At 50.3% G+C, this 26110-nt stretch overlaps 1 protein-coding gene across 1 annotated transcript in view; it reads right to left on the reverse strand.

Moving 5' to 3' along the window:
• Window positions 1–26110, reverse strand: part of LOC119958101 (formin-like protein 3) — a 154574-nt gene that overhangs the window by 38609 nt on the left and 89855 nt on the right. The window contains exons 10-18 of the mRNA XM_038786329.1: window positions 25978–26052; window positions 23419–23529; window positions 21532–21681; window positions 18277–18378; window positions 17315–17570; window positions 7967–8059; window positions 3697–3882; window positions 3187–3545; window positions 2011–2148 (exon numbers count right to left, since the gene is read on the reverse strand). Coding sequence (XP_038642257.1) covers window positions 2011–2148; window positions 3187–3545; window positions 3697–3882; window positions 7967–8059; window positions 17315–17570; window positions 18277–18378; window positions 21532–21681; window positions 23419–23529; window positions 25978–26052 — 1470 coding nt within the window. The remainder of the gene's footprint in view (window positions 1–2010; window positions 2149–3186; window positions 3546–3696; window positions 3883–7966; window positions 8060–17314; window positions 17571–18276; window positions 18379–21531; window positions 21682–23418; window positions 23530–25977; window positions 26053–26110) is intronic.

Below are 26110 nucleotides of genomic sequence, written 5' to 3' on the forward strand. Positions count from 1 at the left end.
TTGAAGTTAGGTAAAAGAGATGATGTTGTGACACGTACACTCAACTCATCTCAATAGCATATAATCCCTACAGTGCAGAAGGAGGCCATTTGGCCCATCGAGTCTGCACCGACTGCTTTACCCAGGCCCACACTCCCCTATCCCCGTAACTGCATAATCTAACCCTGGACACTAAGGGACAATTTAGCATGGTCAATCCATCTAACCTACACATCTTTGGACTGTGGGAGGAAACCGGAGCACCCGGAGGAAACCCATGGGAAGAACGTGCAGACTCCATGTTGCGTTGTGTTACCTCGAGTAAAATAAGCTGCTACTTGATGTAGGCTTTGCTGAAGGACGCTCCAGATTCGGAGATAAGTTTAATGTATTTATTGAGCGATTAACAATGCTCCTAAATGAGTTTGACACTCTGCTAATCTGCCTCTAGTAACTCAGTCTACTCTGCTAACTATACAAGCTTGCTCTAAACCACATGCTCGGATGTGATGTTGCTGTTAATCAACCCTGTCCTGCTCTCTAGGTTTCTACCAGTGGGAGAGGCAGAGCCTGTGTGCCTTGTCCTTTTTATATGGGTCATGTGGTGCCCCCTTGTGGTAATGCCACCTCTGGGTGTCCTGATTACCCATTGGCTGTGTCCTGTTCTGATGACCCATTGGTTGCGTCTGCATATCATGACATCTCCCCCTTTTTGTTTTATATATATACACATGTGTATGTGCCTGTCTAATGTGGCAAATGTTCATCAGTCCAGTCTCTGGGATTTCCGTCTGATCCTCGCTGACCGCCGGAGAGGTGTGTCTCGATGCGTGTGTGGGAGGCACGACTGGTGGACCCATGGTTTGTGGTGTCTGGAGGTGGCACTTCTACAGGTGGAAGTGGAGGGGGAATTGGTGGTGGGCGTATGATTTTCCGCAGTGCCCTCCGATTTCTGCGAACAATGGTGCAGTCAGACATTTTTAGCAGATGGGATGTGGGCGCGGCCTGCCGAATGATGACAGCCGGGGCAGACCACCCACCATCAGGTGTTTTGATCCTGACAGTGTCTGCCGGGGGTAGCACGTCCAGATCAGTGGCATCTACGTCATAGTTCTGTTTCTGACTGTTGCGCAGCTGTTGCATCTTTTGTATTACCGGTAGGTGATCTGGGTTGGGCAGGTGTAGGGCTGGAAGTGTTGTTCGCAGGTCCCTGTTCATCAGTAATTGAGCTGGTGACGTGCCAGTTGATAAAGGAGTCGCCCGGTATGCTAGTAATGCAAGGTGCATGTTGGAGGCTAAGTCCGAGGATGAGTTGCTTGACGATGTGCACCCCCTTTTCGGCTTTGCCGTTGGACAGTGGGTAGTGCGGACTGGAGGTGACGTGTCTGAAGTTGTAGCTCTCGCAAACGTGGACCATTCTCGACTGTGGAAACACGGGCCATTGCTCATGACGGTATTCGGGATGCCATGCTGCGAGAAAGTCTCTTTGCACGCTTTGATGGTGGTCCTTGAGGTGAGGTCGGACAGCTTCAGCACCTCCGGATAGTTTGAAAAGTAATCAATGAGTAGGATGTAGTCGCAACCATTCGCGTAGAATAGGTCAATGCTGACCTTGGACCATAGAGAGGTTTCCACATCGTGTTGTTGGAGCGTCTCGCTCTGTGCTGGTTGGAACCTCGGACAGGTTTCGCAGTTCAGGACCATGTCCGTGATGTCCTGGTTAATGCCGGGCCAGTAGACAGCGTGCCGGGCCTTGAGTCTGCACTTTTCTACGCTCAGGTGTCCTTCATGAATCTGCCGCAGCATCACGCTCTGGAGACGCAGCGGGATGACTATCCTGTCCAGCTTGAGCAGGACGCCATCGATCAGCGTTAGGTCGTCCTTGACGTAGAATTGAGGGCATTGCCCTTTCGGCCACCCATTGTTGAGGTTGTAGATGACTCGCTGCAACAGGGGGTCTTTGTCCGTCTCTTCTCTGATGAGAACGAGCTTTTCGTCTGTTGCCGGGAGGTTGCTTGCGCACATTTGCACCTGCGATTCAATGTGCTGGATGATCTCCAGTGGCCCACTCGGTGAGGTGACAGAGCGGGACGATGCATCGGCAATGATGAACTCCTTGCCAGGCGTGTACACCAGATTGAAATCGTACCCGAGTTTCAGCAGAATCCTCTGCAATTGGGGTGTCATGTCGTTCAGGTCCTTTTGGATGATGTGGACCAGAGGTCTGTGATCCGTCTCAACGGTAAATGTCGGCAGGCCGTAGATGTAGTCATGAAATTTGAGGATGCCGGTGAGAAGCCCTAAACACTCCTTTTCAATCTGCGCGTACCTGGTCTCAGTCGGTGTCATTGCCCGTGACGCGTATGTTGCCGGGACCCATGATGGATATGTCGTTTTTTTTGTAGCAGCACCACCCCAATGCCATCCTGACTCGTGTCGGTCGATGTCTTAGTTTCCCAATCTGAGTCAAAGAATACAAGGACGGGTGCAATGGTGAGCTTGGCCTTCAGCTCCAGCCACTCTGTCTGGTGTTCCCTCTTCCACTCGAAGGCGGTTGATTTCTTGATCAGTTTTCAGAGGGCCGTTGTGTGTGTGGCCAAATTCGGGCTGAATTTACCTCGGAGGTTTACCACTGCAAGGAAGCACAGTACTGCTTTCTTTTTCTCGGGGACTTTCATTGCCTCGATGGCTTTTATTTTGTCCGTGTCCGGGCCTACACCGTGTTTCGATATCTGATCATCCAGGAACTTCAGCTTGGAAGCCCCAAAACAGCACTTGGCTTTGTTTACTTTGAGGCCATGTTCACGTACGCGTCGGAATACCCTCTTTGGTCGCGACACATGTCCCTCCAGAGTTGAAGACCAGATTATGATATCGTCAACGTAGACACGAACCCCTTCTATTCCCTCCATCATCTGTTCCATGATGCAATGGAATATCTCTGATGCCGAGATGATGCCAAATGGCATTCGGTTGTAGCAGAATCGGCCAAAAGGCGTGTTGAAGGTGCAGAACCTTCTGCTGGATTCTTCAAGTTGAATTTGCCAAAACCCTTGGGATGCGTCCAGTTTTGTGCAGAAGCGCGCGTGTGCCATTTCGCTCGTGATTTCTTCCCTTTGTGGAATGGGGCAATGTTCCTGCATAATGTTTTTGTTTAGATCCTTGGGGTCAATGCAGATGCGTAGGACCCCCAAAGGCTTTTTTTACGCACACCATTGAGCTGGCCAAGTCGGTTGGTTCAGTGACCTTAGAGATGATGCCTTTCTTTTGTAGGCTGGTGAGCTCTGCTTTCAGTCGCTCCCTAAGTGGAGCAGGTACTGGTCGTGGTGCATGGACCATTAGTTTGGCGTCAGGCCATAGTAGAATCCTGTGCTCGTACGGAAGCGTGCCCATCCCGTTGAAGACACCTGGGTACTGGGTCAGGATGTTGTCGATGCCGGCCTGAAGATCTGAATGAGACAGCGTCATGGTGTAGACCCGTTGGATGAGGTTCAGTTGCTTGCAGGCGTGCGCACCTAGCATGGACGCCCTGTCTGGTTGAACAATCTCGAAGCGTAGGCTTGTCTCTGTGTCGGTTGGACACAGTCAGGTGGCAGGACCCCAGTGCCTTAATTGCGTCGCCATTGTAGTCCTGGAGTTTGCAGGGAGCTGGAAGGATTTTGGGAGCCTTCTTGATTCTCGTGAAGTCCAACTGCGAGATCAGGTTGGTGGAGGCACCTGTGTCCAGTTTGAACTGGATGGGGCATTGGTTGACGTCCATCACTGCGTTCCATTCGTCCTCGAAATCCTCAGCAAGGATTGACTGGACTTGCGATGTTCCCGGTTTGGCGTAGTCGCACTTTGTGATGATGCCTACTCGGTACGTGTTATCAAGGTAGTCATCGTCTGGATCTGGAGCACTACCTTGGTCAGAGTCATGTGTTGGGTATTGCACACTGCTGATACGATCCTGCCTGAATTGTGATCGCTGACTCCTGACAGGGCTGCATAGTGGTTAAGCTTCCCAGACCGTAAACAGGGTTTGCCTCTTGCAGGGCATTTTTTTCTAAAGTGGGCGGTGCCACAGTTTGCACACGTCACGATGTCGGCGTTATGACACTCAGTGCGTCGTTGCGCATGTACGGTGCATCTCTTGGCTGTTTGCACCTGCGCAGTGCGGTTCTCGGCCGCTTCGTATTCCCGGCCGTATTGTGCATGCGCCGGGCCCCGGGATGAGCGCGCAAAATGGCTGCCGTCGGCAATGTGGAGGCGCTGCATCCGGGAGATGGCCTGAACACGCTCCACCTCGTGGGAGGCTTGTTTTTCACTCTCAGCATTTTTGTATTGTGAGTAGCGATTTTGTGAATGCTCATTCACAGTGCACGTTTCAATAGTGACTTTTAACTGTCATATGCTTGATTTTCAGCAATTGCTCTCGCAGAGGAAATGGAGGAGTTGACAGAGATAGCGAGGGTTGTAGGGCTGGAGGAGGTTACAGAGATAGGTTGGGGTGAAGGGGCTGGAGGAGGTTACAGAGATAGGGAGGGTTATAGTGGCTGGAGGAGGTTACAGAGATAGGGAGGGTTTTGGGTGTGAGGGAGGGTTACAGAGATAGGGAGGGATGCAGGGACTGGAGGAGGTTACAGAGTGTCATGTGAGAGCACCTTTAAGAAATGGGTGTTTAAGAATTGTACCTTTATGAAATGCTTGGCTGCTCATGTTACTGGAATGATTGTGGGTGGAGCTGAACTCTACTTCTGCTTTTTAGTTTCAGTTTCAGAAAAGCTTGAGTGTGTCTGTAGTTTTTTCAGGGAGCTGCACTGCTGTGATCTCTGCCATCCAAAGTCTATCTATGGATCATTTGGTGAGCTCAGAATTGTAAAAAGGTCTCAGTATTGAATGTAAACCTAATGTGCTCCTGTTTGAAGGTTTGTTAAGTCTTTTGGGTGTAAAAGGACAGCATACAGGTTACTTAGTGTTGTATTCTTGGGGGGGGGGGTGTATTTGATTTACTGGTTGCTAAGATGTTCACTGTTTGTTTTAAGGTTAACTTGAGTTCATACACTAAACATTGTTTTGTTTAAAAAAAACACTGGTCCATTTTCTGCTGTACCATACCTGTAGAGTGGCCCCATGTGCTCCCCATACCACAATCTAGTAAAAGTTGTGGGTCAGGTGAACTCCATGATACACTTTGGGGTTCTCTAAGCCCTGGCCCGTAACAAGAGATAGGAAGGGTTGTAGGGGCTGGGGGAGGTTACAGAGATAGGGAGGGGTGTAGGGGCTGGAGGAGGTTACAGAGATAGGGAGGGGTGTAGGGGGTGGAGGAGGTTACAGAGATGGGGAGGGGTGTAGGGGGCTGGAGGAGGTTACAGAGATAGGGAGGGGTGTAGGGGGCTGGAGGAGGTTAAAGAGATAGGGAGGGTTGTAGGTGACTGGATGAGGTTACAGAGATAGGGAGGGATGTTGTAGCTGGAGGAGTTTGCAGAGATAGGGAGGGGTGTAGGGGGCTGGTGGAGGTTACAGAGATAGGGAGGGGTGTAGGATCTGGAGGAGGTTACAGAGAAAGGGAGGGTTGTAGGGGGGCTGGAGGAGGTTACAGAGATAGGGAGGGGTGTAGGGGGGCTGGAGGAGGTTACAGAGATAGGGAGGGTTGTAGGGGCTGGAGGAGGTTACAGAGATAGGGAGGGGTGTAGGGGGCTGGTGGAGGTTACAGAGATAGGGAGCGGTGTAGGGGCTGGAGGAGGTTACAGAGATAGGGAGGGGTGTAGGATCTGGAGGAGGTTACAGAGAAAGGGAGGGATGTCGGAGCTGGAGGAGGTTACAGAGATAGGGAGGGGTGTAGGATCTGGAGGAGGTTACAGAGAAAGGGAGGGTTGTAGGGGCTGGAGGAGGTTACAGAGATAGGGAGGGATGTCGGAGCTGGAGGAGGTTACAGAGATAGGGAGGGATGTCAGAGCTGGAGGAGGTTACAGAGATAGGGAGGGTTGTAGGGAGGTGGAGGTGGTTACAGAGATAGGGAGGGGTGTCGGGGACTGGAGGAGGTTACAGAGATAGGGAGGGGGTGTAGGGGCTGAAGGAGGTTACAGAGATAGGGAGGGGTGTAAGGGGGCTGAAGGAGGTTACAGAGATAGGGAGGGGTGTAGGGGCTGAAGGAGGTTACAGAGATAGGGAGGGATGTAAGGGGGCTGATGGAGGTTACAGAGATAGGGAGGGGTGTCGGGGGTTGGAGGAGGTTACAGAGATAGGGAGGTGTGTAGGGGCTGGAGGAGGTTACAGAGATAGGGAGGGTTGTGGGGGCTGGAGGAGGTTACAGAGATAGGGAGGAGTGTAGGGGGCTGGAGGAGGTTACAGAGATAGGGAGGGTTGTAGGGAGGTGGAGGTGGTTACAGAGATAGGGAGGGTTGTAGGGAGGTGGAGGTGGTTACAGAGATAGGGAGGGGTGTAGGGGCTGGAGGTTACAGAGAAAGGGAGGGTTGTAGGGACGGGAGGAGGTTACAGAGGTAGGGAGGGTTGTAGGGTCTGGAGGATGTTACAGAGATAGGGAGGGTTGTAGGGGCTGGAGGAGGTTACAGAGAGAGGGAGGGCTGTGGGGGCTGGAGGAGGTTACAGAGATAGGGAGGAGGTGTAGGGGGGCTGGGGGAGGTTACAGAGATAGGGAGGGGGGTGTAGGGGCTGGAGGAGGTTACAGAGATAGGGAGGGAGTGTAGGGGGGCTGGAGGAGGTTACAGAGATAGGGAGGGGGGTGTAGGGGCTGGAGGAGGTTACAGAGATAGAGAGGGGGTGTAGGGAGGTGGAGGAGGATGCAGAGATAGGGCAGGTTGTAGGGGCTGGAGGAGGTTACAGAAATAAGGAGGGTGTAGGGATTGGAGGAGGTTACAGAGATAGGGAGGGGTGTCGGTGGCTGGAGGAGGTTACAGAGATAGGAAAGGGTGTCGGGGCTGGAGGAGGTTACCGAGATAAGGAGGGGTGTAGGGGCTGGAGGAGGTTACAGAGATAGGGAGCGTTGTAGGGGCTGGAGGAGGTTATAGAGATAGGGAGGGGGTGTAGGGAGCTGAAGGTTACAGAGATAGGGAGGGGGTTGTCGGGGCTGGAGGAGGTTACAGAGATAGTGAGGGGTGTAGGGGGGCTGGAGGAGGTTACAGAGATAGGGAGGGGTGTAGGGGGCTGGAGGAGGTTATAGAGATAGGGAGCGTTGTAGGGAGCTGGAGGAGGTTACAGAGATAGGGAGGGGTGTAGGGAGCTGGAGGAGGTTACAGAGATAGTGAGGGTTGTAGGGCTGGAGGAGGTTACAGAGATAGGGAGGGTTGTCGGGCTGGAGGAGGTTACAGAGATAGGGAGGGTTGTAGGGCTGGAGGAGGTTACAGAGATAGGGAGGGTTGTAGGAGGTTACAGAGATAGGGAGGGGTGTAGGGGGCTGGTGGAGGTTACAGAGATAGGGAGGGGTGTAGGGGGCTGGAGGAGGTTACAGAGATAGGGAGGGGGTGTAGGGGCTGGAGGAGGTTACAGAGATAGGGAGGGGTGTAGGGGCTGGAGGAGGTTACAGAGATAGGGAGCGTTGTAGGGAGCTGGAGGGGGGTGGGAGTGAGTCCAGGGATTATACTTACCTTTGTGCTGCCACCCCACCCCCGGGTGGGATACGCTTGTCTGCTTCACGTTTTTAAAAACCTGTTGTAAACCTCGCCGATGTGACATCACGTCAGCGACGGGGGCATTCGAAACGTTTGGCAAACATATGGCGGAGAAGCCCGATAAAGACATTAAAATTTATGAAAACGTATTAAAATAAGGATCCCGCCCCTCGTTATGGCATTGGCGAGGGGGTGGGGAACATCAGGAAGGGAGATCTCGCCGGCGTGAATCTTGTTTTCCAATTCTCGCGCGGTTTTGCACCCACATTGCCAGTAGCTCCCGTGGCCAATGCACGCGCAAAATGACCCCCATATGTCCACGGCCTTTGACCCAGGCGGTTTCAGCAAGAATTCTCAGCACAACAGAAAACAATTACCTGACAATCCATGACTAAGGATGACTGAGAGAGAACTACCAGGTAACGGGGGAGCTGCAGGTGGTGGCGGTGGTGGTGGAGGGGGGCCGTGACCTGCAGGAAAAGACAAACGTTATTAACTCCTTCCAATTCATACATGCCCTGGGAAAATATACACACATTGTATACACAATTGCTTTACATTTACTCTCTCAAAGACCAAAGTGTGTGTCTATATCCCCAGTGCACACTTCCTTCCATCATTGTTCCCAGAGGGTGGGGCTGAATGGGAAACCCACAAAGGCGCCACCAGTGCCATGTGAGGACTGTGGAGATATTTGGAACTGCACAACCATCTCAGTGAAAGATAGGTCCATGCTGTCCATGGAGGGCTACCCACAACCCATTGAGTCAATAATTTGCAGTGATCCCAGCTTTTTTTGATTCTTTGTTGTTATGAATGTGAGACTTTGTAAGATGGTCGTGTTTTAAACTGCCTCTTTTAATTCAAGGTCAAATGGAGGAGCTGGTGGGGTGGGGAGCGACATGCAGGGGGAGGGGAAATGATATGTGATCTCTTAATCAATAAGCAAATCAAGGGTCATGGGGATAAGGCAGGAATGCGGAGTTGAGGATAATCATATCAGATCACTCATGATTTTATTGAATGGCGGAAAGGACTCAATGGACCAAACAGCTGCTTTTACTCTTATGTCTTGTGGTTACAGCTTTTGGACTTCAAAGTCAAACCTACTACTCTACAGAAAATGTGGAGTAATGTATAAATACAGCATGGGATTTTCGGTTGTGTTGAAAAGTCTGTAGTTAATTGCCTAGTCTTGTTGCTTTTAGAGTGTTTGTTACAGTAAATGTCTCAAACTATAAAATCTTGTCCTCTAATTCTTTCGAGTCAGTCACTGAAATTCTTAACTCTTCTGAATGATTATTGATCTCTCCGGTGATTGTAACACTTGGCCTGAATTATGTCCTGGTCATTTTACCCATAATGCAGTCCAGCAAGGAGAAGCAACAAGACCCCCAGGTGGGAAAGAAATTCATTATAAAAATATTGCCATTTTCAATAGGATCAAGAAATTCGTTAAGACCAATTTGCAAAATTGGCAACCTGAGATTAGGCCGAATGTAAACACAACGCGCTCGGCAGCATCTGAATCGATCATTCATCGATGGTCTTGTGAAACGGTCATGATGAGGGGAGGCGGCATAGGTTCAAGCAGTTGGATGAGCAGCGACATGGTAGCACAGTGGTTAGCACTGCTGCCTCACAGCACCAGGGACATGGGTTCAATTCAAGCCTTGGGTGACTGTGTGAAGTTTACACGTTCTCCCCTTGTCTGGGTGGGTTTCCTCCGGGTGCTCCGGTTTCCTCCCACAGTCCCGAAAGATGTGCAGGTTAAGTGGACTGGCCGCGCTAAATTGTCCCTTAGTACTCAAAGGTTAGGTGGGGCTCCAGGTTCACGGGGGAGTGAGTCTAGGTAGGGTGCTCTGTCAGAGGGCCGGCGCAGACCCGATGTGCCGAATGGCCTCCTTCTGCACTGTAGGAATTCGATGAAATTCTACGAAAAGGAGGCATGCAAGTTCCTTCGGGAGAGGGATTGCCTGCCAATTCTTGAAGTTGCGGGGCGGCATGGTGGCACAGTGGTTAGCACTGCTGTCTATGGCACTGGGGACCCAGTTTCGATCCCGGCTCTGGGTCACGGTCCGTGTGGAGTTTGCACATTCTCGCCGTGTTTGCGTGGGTTTCACCCCCACAACCCAAAGATGTGCAGGGTAGGTGGATTGGCCACGCTAAATTGCCGCTTAATTGGAAAAAATGAATTACCGTAGGTACTCTAACTTTTTTAAAAAGGGAGAAAAGAAATTCTTGCTGTTGCTGGCAAACCTCCCTTCAACCTGTCAGAGGCAGTGCCACTGGCTCGAGTGATAAAGGAGATTGGAAGGCCTACTCAACTGTGTACTTCAGAGTGCCATGCATAGTTCTAGTCTCCATTTTGTAAAATTAATCGGTTGAGGGGTGACCTTGGGCAGGATTCACCCCTACCCGATGGGGCGGGGGATCCCGGCGGGATGGAGTGGCGTGAACCACTCTGGCGTCGGGCCACCCCAAAGGTACGGAATCCTCCGAACCTTCAGGGGCTAGGCCCGCTCCGGAGTGGTTGGCGCCCCGCCGGCCGGCGGGAAAGGGGCTTCGCGGCACGCCAACTGCTGCCAAAGGGCCTCCGCCGGCCGGCGCGAGTCGGCGAATGCGCGGGAGTGCCAGCGCGTGCTGGCATCATCCCCGTGCATGCGCAGAGGGATTCGCTTCCGCACCGGGAATGGCGGAGGATCACAGACTCCGGTGCGGAAGGATAGAGTGCCCCCATGGCACAGGCCCGCCCGCGGATCGGTGGGCCCCGGTCGCGGGCCAGGCTACCGTGGGGGGCACTCGCGGGGCTAGATCCCCCCATGCCCCCCCCCCCCAAAGAACCCCGGAGCCCGCCCGGGCCGCTGGGTCCCTCCGGTAAGGGACCTACTCCAATTTACGCCGGCGGGACTGGCAACAGACGGGCGGGACTTCGGCCCATCGCGGGCCGCAGAATTCGGGCAGACTTGCCGCCCATCGCGTCGCGCCAGACCCCGTCATTCTCTGAGGCGGGCGGCGCGACTCATGCTGGGCCAGTTTTTGGGGGGGGGGGGGGGGGGGGGTTGAATTAGGAGGACGGAGGGGGCAGGATTCACGCCGACCCCGGGCAATTCTCCCACCCGGCGGGGGGGTAGGAGAATCGTGCCCCTTGTGTAGACTTTTAGAAGAATGAAGGAGTTTCGCTAGGGTAAATGTCGGAAAGATGGTTCCACTTGTTGGGGGGGGGGGGGGGGGGGGGACCAAACTTAGGCGCCATTAAATATGAGATGGCCATTATTATACAAATTGGATGGGCAGCACGTGCGTTAACCCTGTTGGCTCACGGTGCCGAGGTCCCAGGTTCGATCCTGGCCCTGTGTGGAGTTTGCACATTCTCCCCATGTTCGCGTGGGTTTCACCCCCCCCCCCCCCCCCCCCCCCCCAACCCAAAGATGTGCAGGGTAGGCGGATTGGCCCTTAATTGGAAAAAAAAATGAATTGGGCACTCTAAAATTGAAAAATTAAAAAAAAATTAAAAATGACACGAATCGGGATTTCAGGAGAAACGTATTTTTCCCCCAGAGAGTGGTCGGGATGCGGAATGCACGATCACAGGGAATAATTGAGTTGCCATGGCACAGACGCTTTAAAAGGGGAGGTTCGAAAACTCATGCAGGGGAAAGCAACAGAAGGTATTGCAGATAGGGTGAGGTGCGGAGCACAAACACCAGCATAGATCAGTTGGGCCGACTGGCCTGCTCCTGTGCTGATGTGACCATAAAATCAACAGTCACCAGTCTGATAAAAGGTTGGAAAATTCTTCCCATCGGTTAACCAGGTGATTTCCCAACCCACAATCATGCACGCACTCTCTTTCGGGATTTCCATTCTCCGCTTTCATGCTACATCTGCTACTTTGTAAGCGATTCCCAACTCCTCGCCTGCACTAAAATGTGTATTAAGTCATATTTTTGTTTCATTTCCTCTGGAGAAACTCAGTAAGGCTGTTTCATTCATTAAGAGGTTGACTTAGGCAATTGTTTTTTTTTTTTGCAGCGCTGTACGTTCTTTGGATATTACTGACTTCTGATCTCATTGCAACCAGGCGTGGAGGAAGGCAGAGACAGTGGCAGGGGACCTTCATTTCCTCGACACAACCAGGAGCAGTGTTATCAAACGAGGCTCAGAGCTCCCAAATTTCAAAATTAATTTCAGGCAGGTCAAAGGGCAGCTTCACGTCACCTCACCGCCGACAGCAGTGCTGGAAGGAGCCGAGAAGGGCTTAGTGGCGCTTAGATAAAATTTAAGTCGCGGGGAAAGGTTAAAGGAACACTCGGCCGGTTTCCTTCAATAAAGACTTCAAGGTAACCTGACTGAACTTGTCGGGACTGTCAAGCTAAGAGGCAGCATCTATTCTAGTGCAATGCTTGCTGTGGTAGCGGCTTCAACTCCCTCGGGATCGTTAAAATGGGAAGGGTGCAAGGAGGGAAGTCCAGCAGTATCTTCTTACTCAAAGGGCGACGAGAGGGGAGTATTGAATTACCAGGGAACAGCACTGAACCAGACAGAATAAATGAATGTAAAAAGCAATTCAATGTCTTTGTGTCGAGAGAAGGAATTGAAGGATATGGGCGAGAATGGGGGTTGATCTGTCAGAATCGGGTTCGTTCAGCGTGTCATTTTCCTTCCCCTGCAGGGTAGCACAGTGGTTAGCACTTTTGCTTCACCAGGCCAGGGTCCTAGTTTCGATTCGTCTATGTGGAGTCTGCACGTTCGCCCTGTGTCTGCGTGGGTTTCCTCCGGGTGCTCCCGTTTGAAAATGAAATGAAAATCACTTATTGTCACGAGTAGGCTTCAATGAAGTTACTGTGAAAAGCCCCTAGTCGCCACATTCCGGCGCCTGTCCGGGGAGGCTGGTACGGGAATCGAACCGTGCTGCTGGCCTGCTTGGTCTGCTTTCAAAGCCAGCGATTTAGCCCAGTGAGCTAAACCAGCCCCTTTCCTCCCACAAGTCCCGAAAGACGTGCTTGTTAGGTGAATTGGACATTCTGAATTCTCCCTCTGTGACCCGAACAGGCGCCGGAATGTGGCGACTAGGGGCTTTTCACAGTAACTACATTGCAGTGTTAATGTAAGCCTACTTGTGACACTAATAAAGATTATTATTATTATTGCGTTTGCAAGTGCCGAGAACCGGCATGAGGAGTGACGCCTTTTTGGCAAACCCAGCCCATTCTTTGCGACTTCTCTCTTTCGAAAACGGAGTGGTTTCGCACATCGGTTCCACCAACATAACAAACTCGCGGAGGTTCCCTGGCATTGCCGAGACGGAGCACAGTCACCAACACCGATTGATTGAATTCCTGCTGGGGACAGAGTCGGGAACGTGGGCTTGGGTGCGGAGTGAAAAGTCAAGCTTGGCAAGCTGCTCTATCATTCCAAGACCATTTATATCGGTCACTATTTTCACGGGCCACATTTCAGCTGTGCAAAGTTGCCCAATCCTCAACAAGGGACGGTCTAATCTAAGTCGCAAATATAGCCTATTAATGTCAATCAAATTGTTGGCACCATTTTAAGAATGGACGAGTAAGGGCCATTCATAGAACATAGTACAGTACAGGCCGTTCGGCCCACGATGTTGTGCCAAACTAGTCTGAAACTAAGATCAAATCAACCGACTCCCAATCATTCGAGTGCACTCCATATGCCTATCCAATAACCGCTTGAAAGTTCCTAAAGTGTCCGACTCCACTACCATAGCTGGGAGTGCGTTCCACGCCCCAACCACTCTCTGAGTAAAGAACCTACCTCTGACATCCCTCCTATATCTTCCACCATGAACCTTGCCCCCTTGTAACAGCTACATCCACCCGAGGAATAAGTCGCTGAACGTCCACTCTATCTGTCCCTCGCATCATCTTATTCACCTCAATTAAGTCACCTCTCATCCTCCTTCACTCCAATGAGAAAAGCTCTAGCTCCCTCAACCTTTCCTCATAAGACCTACCCTCCAATCCAGGCAGCATCCTGGTAAATCTCCTTTGCACCCTTTCCAATGCTTCCACATCCTTCCTATAATGAGGTGACCAGAACTGCACACAATATTCCAAATGTGGTCTAACCAAGGCCTTGTACAGTTGCAGCATAACCTCACGGCTCTTAAACTCAATCCCCCGTTAATAAACACTAACACACTATAGGCTTTCTTCACGGCTCTATCCACTTGGGTGGCAACTTTCAGAGATCTATGGACATGAACTCCGAGATCTCTCTGCTCCTCCACATTCTGCTGTTGACCCTGTAATCCGCATTCAAATTTGTCTGACCAAAATGAATCACCTCACACTTATCAGGGTTAAACTCCATCTGCCATTTTTCGGCACAGCTCTGCATCCTATCAATGTCTCTTTGCAGCCGACAACAGCCCTCCACCTCATCCACTACTCCACCAATCTTGGTGTCATCAACAAATTTACTAACCCAAACTTCAGCCCCCACCTCCAAGTCATTGATAAAAATCACAAATAGCAGAGGACCCAGCACTGATCCCTGTGGTACACCGCTGGTAACTGGGCTCCAGGATGAAAATTTACCATTCACCACCACCCTCTGTCTTCTATGTGATAGCCAGTTACCGATCTAATCGGCCAAATTTCCCTCTATGCCATGTCTCCTTACTTTCTGCATGAGCCGACCATGGGGCACCTTCTCAAACGCCTTACTAAAATCCATGTATACAACATCAACTGCTCTACCTTCATCTCTGTACTTAGTTACCTCCTCAAAGAATACAATCAAACTTGTGAGGCAAGACTTACCCCTCACAAATCCGTGCTGACTATCCCGGATTAAGCTGTATCTTTCCAAATGATCATAAATCCTATCCTTCAGAACACTTTCGAATAAATTACCTATGACCGAAGTGAGACTAACCGGCCTATAATTCCCAGGGTTATACCTATTCCCTTTCTTGAACAAGGTGACAACATTTGCCTCTCTCCAGTCTTCTGGCACTATTCCTGTAGACAGTGAGGACATAAAGATAAAAGCTAAAGGCTCTGCAATCTCATCCCTCGCTTCCCAAAGAATCCTAGGATATATCCCATCAGGCCCAGGGGACTTATCTATCCTCAGGCTTCTCAAAATTTCTAACACATCTTCCTACCAAATATCTACCTCCTCCAGCCTGTATCGCACTATCCTCCTCAACAACATGGCCCCTCTCCTTTGTGAACACTGAAGAAAAGTATTCATTTAGGGCCTCTCCTATATCTTCAGACTCCATACACACGTTCCTACTACTGTCCTTGACCGGCCCTAACTTCACCTTGGTCATTCTTTTATTCCTCACATAAGTGTAAAAAGCCTTGGGGTTTTCCTTGATCCTACCCGCCAAGGACTTCTCATGTCCCCTCCTAGCTCTCCTAAGCCCTTTCATGAGCTCCTTCCTAGCTATCTTGTATCCCTCAAGTGCCCGAACTGAACCTTGTTTTCTCATCCTTACATAAGCCCCCTTCTTCCTCTTGACAAGACATTCAACCTCTTTTGTAAACCATGGTTCCCTTACTCGACCATTTCCTCCCTGCCTGACAGGGACATACATATCAAGGACACGCAGTATTTGCTCCTTGAACAAGCTCCACATCTAAGTTGTGCCTATCCCTGACAGTTCCTGTTTCCATCTTATGCTCCCCAATTTTTGCCTAATCGCATCGTAATTACCCTTCCCCTAGTTATAAACCTTGCCCTGCCGTATGTTCCTATCCCTCTCCATTGCAATAGTGAAAGTCACCGAATTGTGGTCACTATCTCCAAAGTGCTCTCCCACAACCAAATCTAACACTTGGCCTGGTTAGTTACCCAGTACCAAATCCAATGTGGCCCCGCCTCTTGTCTGCCTATCCACATATTGTGTGAGGAAACCCTCCTGCACACACTGGATAAAAACAGCCCCATCCAAACTATTCGAATTATAGTGGTTCCAATCAATATTTGGAAAGTTAAAGTCACCCATGACAACTACCGTGTGACTACCGCACCTATCCAAAATCTGCATTGCAATCTTTTCCTTCACTGTTACTGTTTGGGGGCCTATAGAAAACTCCTAACAAAGTGACCGCTCCTTTCCTATTTCTAACTTCAGCCCACACTACCTCAGTAGACAGATCCTCCTCAAACTGCCTTTCTGCAGCCATAATACTCTCCTTGATTAACAATGCGACTCCTCCACCTCTTTTACCACGTTCCCGAATATTACTGAAACATCTAAAGCCCAGAACCTCCAACAACCATTCCTGCCCCTGTTCTATCCACGTCTCCGTAATGGCCACAACATCGTAGTCCCAGCTACCAATCCATGCTTCAAGCTCACCGACCTTATTCCTGATGCTCCTCGCATTGAAGTAGACACACTTCAAACCACCTTCATGCCTGCAGGTCCACTCTTGTGACCCTGGTACCTTCCTCAGTACTGCACGACCCTCAACTTCCTGAACTCCAGCAATGCTATCTCCTAGACTACAAATCAGTTTCCCATTCCCCTGCCAAATTAGTTTAAACTCCCCCGAAGAGCCGTAGCAAATTTCCCTCCCAGGATATTGGTGCCCCTCTGGTTCAGGTGTAACCCGTCCTGTTTGTACAGGTCCCACCTTCTCCAGAATGTGCTCCAATTATCCAAGTAACTGAAGCCCTCCCTCCTACACCATCCCTGTAGCCACGTGTTTAACTGCACTCTCCCTGTTCCTCACTTCCCTCCTGCCCCAGCCCTGTAGCCACGTGTTCAGCTGCACTCTCTCCCTGTTCCTCACCTCCCTCCTGCCCCAGCCCTGTAGCCACGTGTTCAGCTGCACTCTCTCCCTGTTCCTCACTTCCCTCCTGCCCCAGCCCTGTAGCCACGTGTTTAACTGCACTCTCTCCCTGTTCCTCACTTCCCTCCTGCACCATCCCTGTAGCCACGTGTTTAACTGCACTCTCCCTGTTCCTTACCTCCCTCCGACACCATCCCTGTAGCCACGTGTTTAACTGCACTCTCTCCCTGTTCCTCACTTCCCTCCTACACCATCCCTGTAGCCACGTGTTTAACTGCACTCTCTCCCTGTTCCTCACTTCCCTCCTGCCCCTGCCCTGTAGCCACGTGTTCAGCTGCATTCTCTCCCTGTTCCTCACCTCCCTCCTGCCCCAGCCCTGTAGCCACGTGTTTAACTGCACTCTCTCCCTGTTCCTCACTTCCCTCCTGCACCATCCCTGTAGCCACGTGTTTAACTGCACTCTCCCTGTTCCTTACCTCCCTCCGACACCATCCCTGTAGCCACGTGTTTAACTGCACTCTCTCCCTGTTCCTCACTTCCCTCCTACACCATCCCTGTAGCCACGTGTTTAACTGCACTCTCTCCCTGTTCCTCACTTCCCTCCTGCCCCTGCCCTGTAGCCACGTGTTCAGCTGCACTCTCTCCCTGTTCCTCACCTCGCTAGCACATGGCACCGGCAACAAACCAGAGATGGCAACACGGTCTGTCCTGGCTCTCAGCTTCCAGCCTAGCTCCCTGAATTCCTGTTTTACATCCCCGTCCCTTTCCCTACCTGTGTCGTTCAGCCTTGTACTCAGCAGCAAAAAAAGCCAGAACAGGTCTTATCCCTCTTGTGCTTTCTCTGCGCTAAGCTTCCTGCACTTCCCATCCCAATTATCCCCCCTTCCCCCAACCCCTACCTTTTTATCTCAGTGCTGAGAAGGAGTGCAGTATTACCTGATAACGGCGGAGCGAGGGGTTGAGGAGGAGGGGTTGGCGCTGTTGGCGTTGAAGGAATGCTTTGGATTGGTTCCAGACCCAGGGCAGATCGAGGCAGCGCGGCAAGAATGCCATCAGGACAATCGCCGCTGGGGCCTTGCTGCAAATCCGTCAACTGTTTTCCCAGGTGAAACTGCCGCTGTAGAGCTTCCTCTTTCTCCTTGATCATCCTCCGCAACGTGTGCACCTGGCTGCTGGCATCCTTGTACGTCTCCTGTCAGGGCACAAAATGGAGGCAAGGCTTGCAGTCAAATAGTGCGTGGCGTTACGTTGCGCTGCTCGCCAACGAGCTTAAGTTGTTTTCAAGCGCGCAGCAGGGAGTGGGCCACACTTCCAAGCATTCTCCGCCAACTGGGTGTGCAGGGTGGTCAAAGGAAGCAACCGGGCCTACAACAATCACTAAAGCCTGCTATGGAGTTTCCAGCATCTGGCTTCAAGGAAAAGGCAACCACTGGGGTGAAAGCTCCGTACTTGGAGGTAGTAGTATCCTCAACTTTCAATCTGGTCAAGGAGCTTTAAGTGCATCAAAATTGTCTTCAATATTTGACTGATTTCAAAATACAACAGAGAATTGCATCAAAGTTAATCAAACTAAAAAAAGAAAAGTCTCATTTCAGAGTCCCAGGTTTTCCATGGCCTAGTGTCCTGGTCTAAAGTACATTTACAGCATAAAAGGCTCAAGAGAATGTGGACATTATTGAGGTAAACGAGTTAACGCCATTAATTAGGCCGCTCCATATTTTCCTGCGATTCCTCCATTATTGTCACTGAAAACTGTGTAATAGGAACTTCCATTATTCTGCCCCCTCCTTAAAACGGACAGCGGTTGCCACTCTGGACAAGCTTTTGCTTTGTTTACTTTTCAATTGAGATTTCAAGATTCCAAAAACACTGTACTATTCCGAGTTTGAAGGCCTTACCTTTATAGTTTCCAGTTCATTATCCCGGTGTAATAGCTGCTTTTCCAGTTCGGCTACCCTCATCATATTTTCATTCTCCAAGTCCTGAAGCCGCTCCGATAACTGCGGTGGGGGAAGAAGGGCTGTTTCAATTCCAGTCATCTAAAGCCATAATACTCTTCTCCTTCCCGATAGGTTCAGGAGTATTCACAGCTAAAGATTTAGATTCTAAGTGCCTAGCATTGTGGGACTGCTCTAAGGTACCATTCTTCCAGAAATTTAGGTCCCAACATCTCTAAATTACAGATGCCAGATGGTCCCCAAATCACCTGGCCTTCCCAATCAGAATGTCACGGATTCAAGTTCCACCTGAAGGATGCAGGTGGCGTGGAGTGCAGTCTACCCAAAGCTAATATCCCACGTGTTCTAACGCTGCCTACTTACCACTGGCTGGGGACTAATGGCAATCCCACAATCCTTTGGGAGTATGAGCTTCCCCAATGAGGGGGGGCGGAGAAATCATTAGCAGACTCCCTGCATAAATATCAAGATGTTGATTTTTCAGTCAGGGCTGTGTCGCGGCCTAGTACATTGTGAACTGTCAGTCAATACTGTTTAAACACTGGACAGACACCGAGTATTAAAATGGCCAATTTCCCCAGGTCTGAGTCTGAATGACTCTTTGTCAAAGAGAGTCATCCAGACTCGAAACGTTCGCTCCCTTCTCTCTCCACAGAGGCTGTCAGACCTGCCGAGATTGGCCAGTGTTGTCTGTTTCTGTTTCAGATTCCAGCCTCTGCAGGCATTTGCTTTTTTCTATCAAAATGGCCACTGCATTTGGAGCTTCAGACAGTCCAAAGTCTCAAGCGCGTACCTAATTAAAAATGGGCATTCGCAGCCATCCAGGGAATCCAAACATCCTTTTGTTTAAGGATGGATCGACAAAAGTGAACTATAGAATTCCAGCTAACCTGACTGTGTTTCACCCTAGACTAAGGGGAACATAGAAACTCAAATGTGTGTCAAGACAAATGTGTACTGATCCTCATCAAACTTCCACTATTACATTTGTTACCCCTCATCCAAGCTAGACTGGGCAAATCTTAAGGTGTCAAACGACAACACAGGATAGTTTGGAGCAAAATACACACCACCATTTGGAAAAATGACTTTGAACTTGTGGAAGTCACATGATGAAGGGCCAATTGTGTTGTGTGCTTTTACAGCCAGCAATCTACTTGCAGATAGAGAGTTCCACGGAAATCCATTGAACTAGCTGCAAGTCAGAAAGCAGCCAAGGTAATGAACAGCAATACCTTGAAAGCGGGTGATCCAAACAGAGAGAGAGGTTCGTCTCAGAACCATTCGCTTAAACCAGGGGCTGGTTTAGCACACTGGGCTAAATCGCTGGCTTTTAAAGCAGACCAAGGCAGGCCAGCAGCACGGTTCAATTCCCGTACCAGCTTCCCCGAACAGGCGCCGGAATGTGGCAACTCGGGGCTTTTCACAGTAACTTCATTTGAAGCCTACTTGTGACAATAAGCGATTTTCATTTCATTTTCATTAGAAATTTGACGACAAGAAGCCTGCTGAGAATCCTTCACTTAACCAGGCCTTCATTTCAACTTTTATCCAAGAAACTACAGGCCTGCGATGAAAGAGACTGAGATTCTAATAAACTGTAACAGTATATTATCTTCATCCGTATCTAACCTTTGTGTGCCTGAGAGACGAGCGAGTGAAACATTGCATCATTTTGGGGTAAGCATGTGATAATAAATAACCTTCTTTGTTTTTAAACTCACAAAAGGCTTGCTGCTGGATTTATTGAATTGGGAGGCTAAGAAAACACACCCTCTGACAGAAACACATAAATTCTGTCCAGGAAATATGAAACATTTTAGCTGCCATATTGGATGCATCATCAGCCAGTGAGAGTTCCTGATGCAAGAGACAAAAGCTATGCCAATATTTCCTTCAGAATGTTTTACACCAACTCATTGAAAAAAGAAATTGCCCCAACGTATGTAATGACTGCTCTTTAAGTTAGAATCGTAGAATTCCTACAGTGCTGAAGGAGGCCATTCAGCCCACCGAGTCTGGACTGACCCTCTGAAAGAACACTAACCAGGCCCACTCCCCCACCCAAAATCTAGCCTGCACGGGCGAGATTCTCCGCAAATGCGGAGAATCGTAAAGGCTGCCGTGGGACAGGTCGTGACCCACGGCAGCCTTCACGGCCACTTCCGGGGCCGATTCTCCCCCCCCGGGCGGGGCTAGAAGCATGGCCCCGTGCGTCATGGCCTTGACGACGGTCGTTAAGGCCGCACATCAAGCGTCACGGCGGCTGACGCGGCCGATGACATCAGCCGCGCATGCGCAGGTTGGACAACGCCAACCCGCGCATGCGCAGTTGGCGTCTTTCTCCTCAGCCGCCCGGCAAGACGTGGCGGCTTAATCTTGCTGGGCGGCGGAGGGGAAAGAGTGCGTCTGTTTTGGACGCTGGCCCGACGATCGGTGGGCACGATCGCGGGCCTGTCCTCTCCCGAGCACAGCCGTGGTGCTCCCGTGCCAATCGGGCCTCTAGATGCCTCAAACAGGCATCTGGCGCCCGTTTCACGACGGCAGCGAGTAGGTGTGTTTGCTGCCGTGGTGAAACGGGCGTGAAGGGCCGGCCACTCGGCCCATCGGCCTCGGAGAATTGCCGCTTGCCGTAAATAACGGCAAGCGGCGATTCGTGGCGTGGGTCGGGTGTGGGGGGGGGGAATAGCGGGGGGGAGAATAGCGGGAGGGCTTGAAAAATGTCGGGAGGCTTTCCCGCTATTCTCTCACCTGGCGTGGGGGGGCGGAGAATCGCGCCCCACATCTTTGGACACTAAGGGACAATTTAGCATGGCCAATCCACCTAACCTGCACATCTTTGGGCACTAAGGGACAATTTAACATGGCCAATCCACCTAACAGCACGTCTTTGGACTGTGGGAGGAACCCGGAGCACCCGGAGGAAACCCACGCAGACACGGGGAGAACGTGCAGACTCCTCACAGACAGTCACCCGAGGCCGGAATTGAATTCGGGTCTCTGGGGCTGCGAGGCAGCTCACAATCCCTTTCCCCTACCCTCCTCACTATCCTGGATATTCAGTATAAAAGCCCCCAGAGGCAGAAACCCAAAAGTGCAACACATGGACCTGCTCAGTTTGAGATGACATCCTTGGCTATCGTGAACCATTTATAATAAACTGGGTGGGAAGCCCTTTACAGATCATGTACTCACATGTGACAAGTGCTCTTCCAGTTCGTCCACTTTCTCCAAGGCCGCATTTTTAGTCTCTGCATCTTCGAGTAGGCCTCCCACATCGAAAACATTGTCTAGGTAGGCCTGGATTTGAACCTGGAGTTTGTCACTTTCCGTATGCTTGGATTTCTGAAGGGAAAGTAAAAGATCATAATCATTATTGGCAGGTGGCTGCGTGTTTGCAAAACAGAATGGAGAATAGACACGATGGCTCCATTGAGGTCATCCAGAACTTGATTAACGATACTGGCAATGCACTGCACACGTAAATGGATTTGAAGAAACTGCGCTGAGCCATGAGGATATCCTCCACCCAAGAAACCGGGGTCATTTCTGGGTGTACACATACGCACCCGCAATTGGCAACCGTGCCTGAAAGATGACTACAAATCCATCCTCTCGATCATCGAGAGGAACCTGGGACAGAATGCCGAGTTCAACCTTCGCAAGGATCTGCTCCATCTCTAGGGTATTCAACAGAACTCAGCCGCAACATAAAATCCCTGGGGAATTCCCGACCACAAAAGGTCACAGAATTCCCAGTCGCTGAACGATTTCAAGAAAGAGATTCCATTTTTCTTTTTAGATTTTAATGGCGTCAAGCGGTACGAGGAGAAAATGGGAAAATGGCATTGAGGTTAAGGGTCAACCACGATAACAATGAATGGCGGAGCAGGCTCGAAGGGCCTCTTCCTGCCCCTCGTTTCTCTGAGATAGATGGAACTGTTCGAGGGCATTTTCAAAGGAAATATGCGAAGGGGCAGCACTAATGTTGGCGGCAAGCACCATTATGACAATTCTACCGAGCTGGCACACATTTTTGAATGTGTTGGGTTTCGGTTTAAAAAGGCGATTTGTAAGGCTGGAGTTCAAGGTCAATAGAAACTGTTGCACAGGTAATGTCACGAAACTGGTAACCCAGGATTAATACTCCAGAGAGACGAGTTCAAATTTCCTGGAGTAATTGAAATTCTGCGGCCGCAATTTTACCGTCACTCTGCGCCCAAAAAGCAGTGTGCCGCGGCGCAGCGTGGCCGATCGAAGCCAGGAGACCCCGCTCCCGGGATCTACCCAGCTCGCAACGCCCCACGAGTCAAGGCGATGTAAATCCTGACCATTGTGGCTGGAATCACTTTCTGGCAAATCTCTTATGTTAAAGCGAGACAGCTAGTCTTACTAAAATGTGCCAAGGTACCCGAGGCACAGGATCTATCTCCTTCGCCTCCGAGGCCTTGGGCAAGCACCGTTCAGCAGTGGCTTCCACAAATAGGGACCAGGCGGACGGCACTCGTGGGGGTCTCCCCGGGGATCAGAGGCTGCCAGGTGCATATCCTTTGGGCACCCTGGCACTGCCTGGAACTGCCCGTCAACTATTTTGATTAAAGCAAATAAACTGAGGGACAAATTAAAAGGGGCAGTCCCTTAAAGGGATACTGCCTTAAACAAACATTAATTAAACTTAAAACATCAAACTAAAATGTGGTTTAAAGGGTCAATAAGCACCCCCCCCCCCCCCAGCCCTTGCGGTGCCCAGCGAGCATGGAGGGCCTGAACGGTGCCTGTGGACTCTGCACGCTCTGGTTTAAACCAGGGGCGGGTTTAGCACAGTGGGCTAAATCGCTGGCTTGTAATGCAGAACACAGCCAGCAGCGCAGGCTCAATTCCCGAACAGGCGCCAGAATGTGGCGACTAGGGGCTTTTCACAGTAACTTTACTGAAGCCTGCTTGTGACAATAAGTGATTCTTATTCTTATCCCGGGACACCTGGCCGCAAATGTAAGGGGTCCTTCAATTGGCTTGGAATCTTCGTCAACTGGCACCATAATTATCGAGACTGCTTTTCACGAGTGCAATTCTCACACCCACCTCCAGGAATTCGTCAAGGCCCAGTTTGGTGAACTCGAACTGCAAGTGGACCCGGAAATTCATGTCCTCCACAGAATGGACCACGATGTTAATGAACTGCATGCACGCCACCTAGCAAGGAAACAAGGGCAAGGAGAAGAAGCTGAGAGACATCGTCAAGCCTATCTTCCACCAGAAGATAGTACGTATGAGAGTGCATCCAAATCGCTGACAGTGCAGTGTGCCCGAAAAGGTGATGGAAAGCAGATTCAACGGTAAATAGATAGTTCAGCCGATAAATACTTAAAGTGGAAACATTTGCGGGCTGTGGGGAAAGGGGAGGGAAGTGAGACCAATGGGACAGAATTCGCACCAGGCATGGTGGGCCAAATGGCCTCCTTCTGTACTGCGTCAGTCAATGATTCAATTCCAGATTTGTTGATCAGTGTTAATGGTTTACAAATCTTGAGGCCCAACTCTTCGACTAAGCTTTTGTGCAAGCCCCCTAATTTCTTCCTTCTTCGCTTGGCAGCCATTTTACACCTCTGCAAAGTGACTTGGAGCATGCGGTTTCATTGTAGTTGCTGCATGCCACTTTTTTTTGAGTTTTTGAATATTTTTAAGGCAGAGCCATGAAGATTATTGATTAACAAGGGGGTGAAAGGTTATCGGGGGCAGGCTGGAACACAGAACAGAACATACAGTGCAGAAGGAGGCCATTCAGCCCATCAAGTCTGCGCCGACCCCCTAACTCAATAACCCCTCCTCACCTTTTTGGTCACTGAGGGCAATTTATCATGGCTAATCCACCTAACCTGACTGTGGGAGGAAACTGGAGCGCCCGGAGGAAACCCACACAGACACGGGGAGAACGTGCAGACTCCGCACAGACAGTGACCCAGCGGGGAATCGAACCTGGGACCCTGGAGCTGTGAAGCCACAGTGCTATCCACTTGTGCTACCTTGCTCATGTGGAGTTGAGGTTACAATCAGATCAGCAATGATCTTATTGAATGGTGGAGCAGGCTCGGGGGCCTACCCCAGCTCCTAATTGGGATGTTCGGAAATGTTTGTTGCCATTAATTCTTTACCTAACCTCGCACCCTACGAGAGGCTCTGAACTCTCCTCATTTAAGAAGCTCCTTAAAACATACTTCTCCCACTGGGCGTTTCCAAATCTCTCCTTACATGACTCAAGTGTCAAACTTTGTCGGATAACGTGGTATATCAATGCAAGTAATTATCGAGTTGCTCTCAAATTTAATTTGTATTTCTATCTCAGTTCACTCTATCACTACCTGACCGTAAATGGTGACTGGTTTCATTGTCTCTTCACATATTTAATATTTTAAGATCAGGCTTGTCCAACGTGTAGTCCTCGAAGCCCCTCTGTGACCCCGGGAGCCAGTTTTCAAAATGGTGGTCAAACAGGTAACTGTGTGGAGGAATCTGCTTGGAGCTTCTCCTCCAATCACAGGCCGTTTCTTCTCCATGTCTGCTGCTGATAGGCGTTTGAGCCAATCAAGGACAACATGGGAGAGAAGGTGACTCTAAAACTCATCTTTATTTATTACTCATTGTTCTTTTCCCAGCAAGTTGCTCACATCTCAGCTTTTTTTAAATTGAAATCCCCCCCCGACGACACAATAAAAGGTTGGACAAGTTGACATCCTGACTTGGAAATATATTGGCCATTCCTTCACTGTCACTGGGTCAGAATCCTGGAGCTCCCTCCCTAACAGCACAGTGGGTGTACCTACACCACATGGACTCAGCTGTTCAAGAAGGCAGCTCACGAGGTGGGACCTGTAAGCGAGGAAGATGGCTTTTGCACTATGTTTATTAATTCATGTACATTGTTTATTTTGTTGTCACAAAACCATAAATACCTCAATAAAATGTTTATTTTTTAAAAAGGCGGCATCTCACCACCATCTTCTCAATGGGCAATTAGGGATGGGCAACAAATGCTGGGCCTAGCCAGCGAGGCCCACATCCCGTAAATTAATTTTAATAAGCCAGTTTTAGATGCTTCGATTTGGTTCCTCCCTGTCTTCTCTCTGAACTGTGCACAGACGAAGTACACGACAATGCGAATGGCCTCTTTTGGTTCTGTACCCATAGGTTTCGCTAGTATTTCATCCACTTCATTCCCATTATTCTCTTACATAAAAGTCAGTAACTTGTCACTTGAAATAAGGGAGAACCTCGGCCCCCTTAACTGCCTTCCTCATAATGTTTCCAATGCTTCCAGTCCCCTAAAAGGTGGTTTCCTCAGCTCCCAGTGTACATCAGTCTCGGGGGTAGGTGGCAAAGCTGTGCTGAAGGCCTGGGGAGTTTGGGCAATGACGCTTTTCTGGGTTATGACCAGCCTCCCCCTCCCCATTGCGTGTACGTAAATACCCGTTGGCGCTGAATCCACAGGTCACATCCAGTGAGCCTGCACTGCCTTCACGGACCCATGCTCAGTGGCAAACGTGAGGCAGACAATCAGTGGCATCGCTCCCGTCGAGTGAGGCTCCACACCCGCAGCTCGGCCTTCCACCCCTTTCCCCTTACACCTGGACTACTGTGACTCACCATAAAATCAATGTTGCTGTCTTCATTGCGAAAATACTCCATCAGGTTTTCAAAGCGATGCTTTTCTTTGCACACCTCAAAGGAATAGAAGAGTTCAATGTTTTATTACTGTGCAACAAAGCCAAGCAAACCT

This window comes from Scyliorhinus canicula, chromosome 28 (assembly GCF_902713615.1).
Source record: "Scyliorhinus canicula chromosome 28, sScyCan1.1, whole genome shotgun sequence".
Lineage (NCBI taxonomy): Eukaryota > Metazoa > Chordata > Chondrichthyes > Carcharhiniformes > Scyliorhinidae > Scyliorhinus > Scyliorhinus canicula.